Below are 9,857 nucleotides of genomic sequence, written 5' to 3' on the forward strand. Positions count from 1 at the left end.
AAACAAGAAGAATATCCTTGCATCGCGCTGATTCACGCAGGCTCGACAAAACGCAATGTAGCTTTTGCTCGCGCTACACCGCTACTTGCTGCAAAAAGTAGTTAGCTACTGGAAAAGCTACACTGTTTAAAAAGCAACTGAGCTACTGCCAAGCTACTGAAAAATGTAGTTAAGTTAGTAGCGTCGCTACTTGTAGTTAACTACTCCCCAACACTGCATACTGCTACTACTAGGCTACTATTAAAATTATTAAAACTCTTATTTTTTAATTAATGATCACACAACATTTCTTCCATGTTTTAATTTTAATAGTAATTTTGTTTGCCAAAATAAATACAATTTTATTTTCAATAATTTAAAAGAAAAATGAAATGAATGTTTTATGCCTTCATTTGAAAACCAGATACAGAACACAGAATTTCTGCGGAAAAAGAAAAAATTTCATAAGGCTGTTTTAAGAATAAATTTGAATAAACTAAGTAGTTTTATGCATTCAAATAATTAGACATACTACAACATAGAATTTAATAACAATAAAACATATTGTGAAAGAAAATAAAACATCCACTTATGAAAGTGGATAAAGATTTAAAATTTCTTGAAGTCTTTAACAACCTAGAATAAATTAATAGAAATGATGATTCTGTCTGAGCTATGCGTTTTAAAACGAGCACGCACTAGTGTAAACTGACAACTATTTGAGCTTTATTAAAATTATTTGTACTGATTTATTGTGTTGGCTATATTTTGTTCCTTTGTGCAGTGGCTCAGAAGATGAGTCTTTGAGTCTGTATACATGTCAACAAGCTGAAAAAAATAAAACCAAAGTTTTTTGAGATAATGTAATCTTGTTAAAACTGTTTTCATAAAATTGGTATCATTCAGGAACCGGTATCGAACTCAAGGTATCGGTATCGGTATCGATATCGAACATTTTTGAACGATACCCAGCCCTAGTCACGTTCATACTCTTTTTAGTCTAGTCTAGTTTTAGTCAAAGAAAACTGATGACTATTTTCGTCTAGTTTAAGTCAGAATTATCCATGACTATTTTAGTCTAGTTTTCGTCAATGAAAATTGTATTTTAGTCTCTTTTTAGTAATACAATTCTATTTAACCCAGTCAATATAGTATAAGTACCTAGTAGTGTAGACGAAACCAAAATTTTCTTTTAGCCAAACCCATTTCAAACAAGGTTATCTTATTATATTATTGTTACCTTATATACTCAAGAATACATCCATTCCAGACACGGAAGACGCTCTGATTTGAATTTACAACATTTATTTTACCAACCAAACATGTTAGAAGTACACACACACATCTCCCAAAGACGAACCCCGGCTCTCTGTGTCAGACTTAACTTTGTTGTCGTCTTCAAAATAATGCCGCGAGTGGGGCTTGAGGAAGTGACGTCGCCTGCGTCTGCGCAGTGCGACCTGAAGTGAGACACCGGAAACAGAAATACTGCAAAATAATAATAACGCGACTAAACGAGACGAAATAACGTTATAACATTTAGTTTCGTCTCATTTTAGTCAACGAAAATGAAGAGACATTTTAGCGTAGTTTTTATCTAGTAAACCACATTTAGTCTAGTTTTTATTCGTCAACAATATTGCATTATACATTTAGTTATCGTCATCGTCACATGACCAGCATTTACGTTTTGTCTCGTCTCGTTTTCGTCACTTGATAAAGGTTCGTTGACGACGATATTTAGTCATAATTTTCGTTGACGAAAGCAACACTATGGCAGAGTACTACAAAGCCAAATATCTGTGTATCTACAGTACTTGATTGAAACAGTTTGCTTTTGCTAAGAATTTGTTTTTCAGAATAGGTCCTCCTCATGCTATTCCATGCTTAAAAAAATAGGTATGCCCATTATCAGTACCATATTACAGTGGTTCTTAATCAGGGGGCCTGAGCAAAAGTTCAGTGATGACTCAAGATGAAACAAGCTTTAAAATAATCCTAAACAACTAAAAATCAGCATGGTTTTCATTTTAATATAGGCCTAAATCATTCAACAACTATTTTTTTCTTGAAAGAATCTTGGTACCAACTCTCTCTAAAAAAAAAAAGATGATGTGATATGATAATGATTATGATAATGATTTTGTGACAAGTCTAAAAGTGTGGTTTCTAGACCTAAATTAAATAATGTAAATTAATATAATCATAATGTTCAGCTCTAAAATATTATCTTTTATTTGATCTATTTTACATTTTATTTTATCGGGTAGAAATTGTGAGCAAAAATTAGATACAATTCCTAATCGTTTTTAGTGAAACGGTTTGAAAATACATTTTTGCAATTTCGTTTGGTGATGCTAGTGGCTCAGAAATGATAGACTTCTTCATCTTTAAGGCTCATTGCTGGTCAATTAACACCAGAATCATGCCATGAGCCATCAACCTTATGCCTTTGAGCAAAACACTTCACTCTGTGTTCCAGGGTGGCTGTCTGTGATAAATGAAAGCCAATTCGCCTAGCCCTGGTTGTGTGGCAATAACTAAATATTCTAGATTTTATTCTCAAGCATGTAGACTGACCCCTCATGGCTGGATCAAAACGTTCTCTTGAAGGACTAACGTCCCTGCAGCATGGCACTTTGATAATCTGTCTCTAATGTGGCGCAAGCCCATTGGCTGTTTACTCCTCATTTTACCAAAGTTATTCAGCAGCACATCTGTCACCAAGGTAAGGTGCTGTTTCCCCCAGGCAGTGAGCTGAAGATTTACTGCTACACACGGATGACTGTTGGTGTGCTTCCAGTCATCTCTGGGAAGAAAGTTAATAGTTATTTTTGAAACTTGAAAAATGGACACTTTAATTTGTATGCTTCTCTGGCCTTGTGCTTTTTTCCTGCATTGTGTTTGAGAGTTCAGCACAGAATAAGGTCAGAAACAGCAGTGAAGTGAATTTCCACAAGGATGTGTAAACTCATGCATTATGCTTCGTGGAAGCAGCTTTTGTACATGCCTGAGAGAGAGCAACCAAGGATATTCTCTGAAACAATAAGTAATTTATCTTGTAGCATGATGTCCAATGAGGTGGTGTCTCAGTGAGAGGAAGCACAAAAATACGGCGGATTCTTCACAATCTGGTGTCTATCATGGCTTGTTTGTCCTCTATGGGATTTTAAATATGCAATGAAGGTAAGACAAAAAATTAGGGATGCACCGAATGTTCAGCAACCGAAATTATTCGGCCGAAAATAGCCAAAAAAAGCACTTTCGGTGTTCGGCCGAATAAGTAAAAAGGCAGAATAAATTTTGCCGAACAATGACGTTTTTAATGACGTGATCAAATAGTAACCCGCGTAGAGTGAGAGGCGCGCGCTTTATGCAGCAAACATGTCAGCAGTGTGGAAGCACTTTAAAGTGTCAGAGAAAGAGGCAAAAACGGCCGTTTGCATACACTGTTCTGCTGAATTGTCCAGAGGGGGTGCATCTGCAAAAACGTATAGCACTTCAAGTTTAATTTATCACTTAAAATCAAGACACCCCGAACATCATGCAGAGTACGAGAAAGACACGGCGGCGGCTACGGCAACAGCAGCAGCAAAAAGGAAAGTAGCTCCTCCCAGTCCTAGGACACCCACTCCATCTGTGGCTGACTTCTTAGAAAAGTCAAAAAAGTTTGCCAATGACAGTGCCAAAGCTAAAGGTATTACTAAAAGGATAATGAAATTCATCGCATTGGATGATCAACCATTCTCTGTTGTAGAGGATGTTGGATTTCGCAGGCTTATAGACCATATTGAGCCCCGTTACACCATGCCTAGTAGACGGCATTTCTCAGACGTGTGCTTACCTGAGATGTATAACGTCGTTTCAACTCACGTCCATGAGCTCTTGGCTACAGATATTGCAGCCCTCAGCTTCACGACTGATATTTGGAGCTCGGATGTGAGCCCCACCAGTATGCTGAGTTTAACTGCGCAGTGGATCGACACAGATTTCAAGCTACAAAAGATTGTGCTTCACTCACAAGAGTTTAGAGGGTCCCATACAGCTGTAGCCATATCCGAGGCGTTCGCCAACATGTTTGACACTTGGCGTATCGACCGATCTAAAGTGCATGCGGTAGTCAGTGACAACGCAAGAAATATGGCTAAAGCCATGGAAGATAGTGATCTGAAAGGCATACGGTGTATGGCACACACAATTCAACTGGCGGTCAACGAGGGATTGTTGAGTCAGCGCAGTATAGCAGATGTGATAGCGATAGGCAGGAAAATTGTTGGCCATTTTAAACATTCACCGCTTGCCTATGCGCGCCTACAATCTATCCAAGAACAGTTCGGAACGCCACAAAAACGTTTCCAACAAGATGTGAGCACAAGGTGGAACAGTACATATTATATGCTGGAAAGCCTTTTTGCGCAAAAGCGAGTCTTGGCTACATACATAGCAGATCATGACCTGCCCGCGACATTCACCGCATACCAGTGGGTGTTAATCGAGAACGTTCTCTCTCTTCTCGCCCCCTTTGAGCAGATAACAAAAGAGATAAGCTCATCTGATGCATCTGTGGCAGACGTCATACCTTTACTTGCAGCACTAAAGTGTCTTTTAAACAAAGAAGCTGAAACAGACCACGGAGTGAAAACAACTAAAAGTGCGCTCTTAGAAGCTGTCAGCACACGATTTAGTCAGGCGGACTCAGAACCCCTGTACTGCATCGCGACTGTGCTTGATCCACGATATAAAGATCATTACTTGGATGTGGGGAAAAAGCTGCGCACACGAGAAATGATCCAGGCCGAGTTGGATTTGGGAAAGCCGCTAGGTGATGGAGACGGTCAGGTGATGCACAGCGCAGGAGATGAAAACAGCGTAGAGAGTAAACGGGCTCGTACTACAGATGAGCCGCGCACAGTCTCGCTGTCTGACATGTTCGATGAGATCCTCCAAGAGAATAACCCATTTGCAAGACAGAGGACAAGCTCAACCGCTCAACAGTTAGATGGTTATCTCTCAGAAGTCCCCATCCCCAGGAGCAATAACCCTCTCGAATTTTGGAGGACCAATCAAGGCCGCTTTCCCTACCTGGCGCAGATGGCACGCAAGTAGGCTACTTCTATGTGAAATTAATTTAAGATTTTATTTATATTTTGGATTATGGTAACACTTTATAAGTAGTTTCTATTTTTAACCTTAACTAACAATGAAAAACCCTTATTAAAAGCATTTATTAATCTTAATGTTAACATTTACTAATACAGTATTAAAACTAAGTATCACATTTTTAAATTTTGAATTAAAAAGTATCAAAAGTGGTAGGCCTATTTGTTAAAATTGTTAATGCACTTATACTAACATGAACTAAATATTTTTTATTATCTTACATTAACGAAGATTAATAAATACCATAACAAATGTATTGCTCATTGTTAGTTAATGCAATAATGTTAACAAAAGGAAACATTGTAAAGTGTTACTACCTATATTTTATATTATGTATTTTGTGAAAATTTAACTATTTTCAGTGTAGGAAAATAGTAGGCCTACACTGGGTTTCAACCATTTCATTATCTTGAAGACATTGTTCGTTTTGAAATGAGCAACTGTCAGAAAACTGCAATAAAAATTTCAACTATTCTGCAGGTACTTGTCTGCTCCATGCACAAGCACCGACAGCGAGAGACTGTTTAGTGCTGCATCTCATGTCATCGATGAGAAGAGGAACCGACTTTCATGTGAGAAAGCAGAGAAGCTACTTTTCATAAAGAAGAACCTGCCACTTTTCCTGAAGAAGTAGGCTAAGTAGGCTTATGTCTAGGACAGTTATTCATTTGTTGTGGGTTCATCCACATTTTTTGCACTATTCAATGCACATTTGTTGTTGTAGACATACAGAGTTACATTCTTTCAGCAGTCAGTTATAGGCCTAACATAGGCTATTCAAGAAGGGGGGCTTCAAAGATGGCCAAATAAAAATATTTTTTTTATTTTACTAATTTATTTATTTTAAGTTATATTGTGCTTTGTTTGTATAATATCTGCTGGAATGTTAAAAAAAATGTTCAGTGTTAAATAAATATTTTGAAATTGTATTTTTGTTATTTGATTGAATTCTCTGAAAAGCAACACAAAATAGTAAAAAGCAAATTTTTACTATTTAATTATTGTAATGGTGAAAAAATTGGCAAAATAAATGGAAAAAAATGCGAAACACCGCGTTCGGTATTCGGCCTTCGGCTTTCGGCCAAGCATTTCATTATTATTCGGCTTCGGCCAAGAATTTCATTTCGGTGCATCCCTACAAAAAATGTCTCTCTTCAATTGTTTGCCTTCTCCTCCCAGCGAGGCCATTTCTCTCTACTTCCTGTGCCCAGAACGCAGCAGGGCTCTGACTCAGCCATGCTGAGATCAATAGAGAGGCGGGAAGAGAAAATTACTTCCCTCTCCTGCTGGAACGTAGATTGGCTTTTCACATCTTCATTTGGAGCTTTGCAGTTGGGTTTCAATGGCTGGCAGCACTGGCAGGCGACACAGCATCTGAGTCGTAGGGATGAATGGCACATTTCAGTGGGAGTAATTTCTGTTGGGAGGAAGGCAAGGTGCACTACACATCTGAGGAAAGGCCATTGTGGGCGTGGGTAGCTATCAGGCGGACCTGCTAGTCTGAGAGAGTGTCAGTACACCATGGAATAAAGAGGTAGCTTGTTGCTGTAGCTACTGCTGGATCCTTTGTTCCTAATGAGTAGAAAAAACAGATGTGATACGTCTGAAACAAAACATCCTACTATTGAAGCCATTTCCTGGATTGTACTAGAGGTGTACATGTTTGGATGGCTCGTTTTTGAGGAGTTAGGCTAGTGGCAATGTATGTTGTTGATTTATGTATGTTATGTTGTTTTCGTAAGATTTCTTGTTATTTTGTGGACAAAGCAGAATCGAATTATTCAGCAGATACACTGATATAGGAAACTTTTTGATTTGGTACATTATGATAATATTAATTAAAATAATTAACAACAGGGCCTAACCTATGCGGTTGAGCAAGTTAGTTTAGCAGAATGCTATAAAAAAAGAAGCACAAAAATCGGCATGCTACTGGTGCCCTTCTCCCAGGGGACAGCTTTACAGTCCTTTTCACAAACCATAAACTTACATCACTTGGTGTATAGGACGCAGGAAGTGGTTGGCTGATATTGGATGAATGCTGTTCAAAGCTTGTGTGCCCTCTGCACTGCTGACTGAAGCCCCTGAGGGACGAGTGTGTACCTCCAACACCACTCTGAGGTGGCAGCGGGTCCATTGAGAATATGACAGCCCTGCAGTTAATCATAATTTATTGCTGTGATAATTACATTTTAATGTTAGCCTAGCACTAATTGTCCCCTGAGGAATGGCCACAGGAATCACTGATGAACAAAAGGGCCTAAATTGAGAGGGAAATGTTTTATAGAAAGCATCTAAATGCACACATGCTTAGACATATTTCTGGTTGTAAGGATTTGCCGTTGTAAACAGTTACGACTTTTTGCATTGGCAAGCATTCATAAGCACTTTAATAAAAATCATTTCCTTGCATCTCACAGGCTCCGACCTCAATTTCCGTAAGACTCAATGATAAGTGGGCTAAAGCACAGACCTTCCCAGATATTCAGCTCTCGATAAACCCAAACTAATGAGACCCCTGGGATTATTTCCCTGTAGATTTTATAGTGGAAGCGTATGGTTATTTTGTTATATGTTTGTGGTTGAACAGCAGATGCTGTATCCTGTAGACAGAAGGTTCAATTGAGGATACATCGTCAATTCTGGGCCTATATGGATAAGGAGTTTGAATTTTGCTGACATATTTGTTGGCTTTTCCTATTCCATTTTGCTTTATTATTTGGGGAAATAGATGCTTCTTAGATCACTGAACCAGAAGCAGTTGAGAGTAGTGTTGTCAAAAATATTGATATTTCGATAAATATCGATACTGAAATATCTGAACGGTACCAATATTAATTTCCCGAAGTATCGATACACCGATACTAGCCGAGCTGTCACTTTCACTTCTCTCCAAAGGCGCGTGGACAAGCACTACACGTGACCGCACCCCTCTCCTTCGCTCTGGTTAAATAGCAAAAGTGAAGTGAATAGAAAGATGACTGCTCTGGTTGTTAAAGAACACAGCAGGAGCGCTATCTGTAGGGATCTATGATCTCCGCGATGCAGAGAATGCGCGCGGAATCCAGTCATAAAAACGGAATTTACAGTTTAACGCGGAATGTCACGGAATTTGTCAAAGTTTGGATGAATTAATCAAAAGTAGGTCATTACACTTTAATCAAATCGCGATATGGACTAGTATCTGTAAATATTAAGCTGCAAAAGTCGGTTTAAATATGAATCCTGCATGTTCTGCGCGTCTCTGTGTGAATGTGCTGCACGTGCTTACTTTTTACAATTTACGTTTACTAATGTGGCGCTCGCGGTGATTTCAGCGTCTGCCGTCTCAATGAGGACATAAATACATCAATATCTCCAGAACTGATCTGAAAGGCACTTTACGAGCATTTTGCCATTTAATTTGAGTAAAACTAGCGTCATATCATACACACACAGAACTTTAAAAGTATTCACGGCAACCCGTCAAAATAAAAGTTCGGTTTAACATAGCCTATTAAAGACCGTGTGCCAGAAATAGGCTATATTACTATTATTTAGTAGAATGTACATAATAATACTACTTACTACTACTGTTAATTTTTTTTTAAAGAAATAATCACAAAATATTTTAATTTTAATAGTAAATCCCCTTCATTTGCCAAAAATGTAAATGTTTAATTTTCATTAATTCAAATATAAATTAATTAAAATTGTTTTATGCCTTCATCTGATATCCAGTAAAATTTAAATACACAACACAGAATTTCTGAGGGGAAAACACATTTCATAAGGCTACTGTAAGAATAAATAAAATTGTTTGTATGCATTCAAATAATAGACATGTTAAAACACAGAATTTGGTAACAATAAAACATAAGGTGAGAAAAAAATAAAACATTTCATACGGCCCTAAACGTGTCATTTTTGTTACACTTTTAATAAATTAAATGTTAAATTGTCTAATTTTCATGATTTTAATGAATTAGACATGCTTTTAGATTAATAGCATTTAATTTGACCATTAAAAAAAAAAAAAGAGTCCAGAAAAATTCAAACGGAAAGAAATGGAATCCAGAAAAATTTAAATGGAAAAAATTGAATGTAGAAAAAAATAAAACGGATTTCATAGGGCCCTATATCTGGAAATATTTTGGTTATGAAGCAAATGAGAATATCAACAAATAGAACTTTGGATTTTAATTAGTACATGTATTACTAAACGTTAGTTTCAATTAACATTTAACTAAGATTAATAAAAGATTAATAAATAAATCAACAAATGCAGTACCTCAAGATTAAACGTATTTTTGTTCATGTAAAATATACCACATGTTCTCGACTTGTTACATTTATCTTTAAATTAAAAAAATTACCCCCTTAATATTGTGGCAGTTTTTTTTCTCCATGGTATCGAAAATGGTATCGAATATCGATATTTTTCAAGGTATCGTATCGAAGTTAGAAATTCCAGTATCGTGACAACACTAGTTGAGAGGCAGTTGAAAGATTGAAACAAGACAGGTCTTCCTGATTAGTTCTCCTGTCTGATCACACAGAGAATAATTGTAATGCTTATCACAGAATTTACAAAGAACAAGCCCTTGTTGTATACGAGGCATCATTTGATTAACATTGTAATGTTTGTTTTGGGGTGACTCAGTATGTGGACTAGAGATATTTATGATTTATAAATTATTTATTCAAGGTATGCACCATACCGACATATCATTTATCAG

At 37.2% G+C, this 9,857-nt stretch overlaps 1 protein-coding gene across 1 annotated transcript; it reads left to right on the forward strand.

Moving 5' to 3' along the window:
* Nucleotides 1–3,363: 3,363 nt before the first annotated feature.
* On the forward strand, nucleotides 3,364–5,085 carry LOC306880362 (zinc finger BED domain-containing protein 4-like; the record flags this gene model as incomplete). Its single annotated transcript, XM_079433858.1, has 1 exon — nucleotides 3,364–5,085. The coding sequence occupies one exon, from the start codon at nucleotides 3,364–3,366 to the stop codon at nucleotides 5,083–5,085; it is 1,722 nt and encodes a 573-aa protein (XP_079289984.1).
* Between the last annotated feature and the right edge of the window lie 4,772 nt (nucleotides 5,086–9,857).

Source organism: Barbus barbus, assembly GCF_936440315.1.
Source record: "Barbus barbus genome assembly, chromosome: 14".
NCBI classification, from domain to species: Eukaryota; Metazoa; Chordata; class Actinopteri; order Cypriniformes; family Cyprinidae; genus Barbus; species Barbus barbus.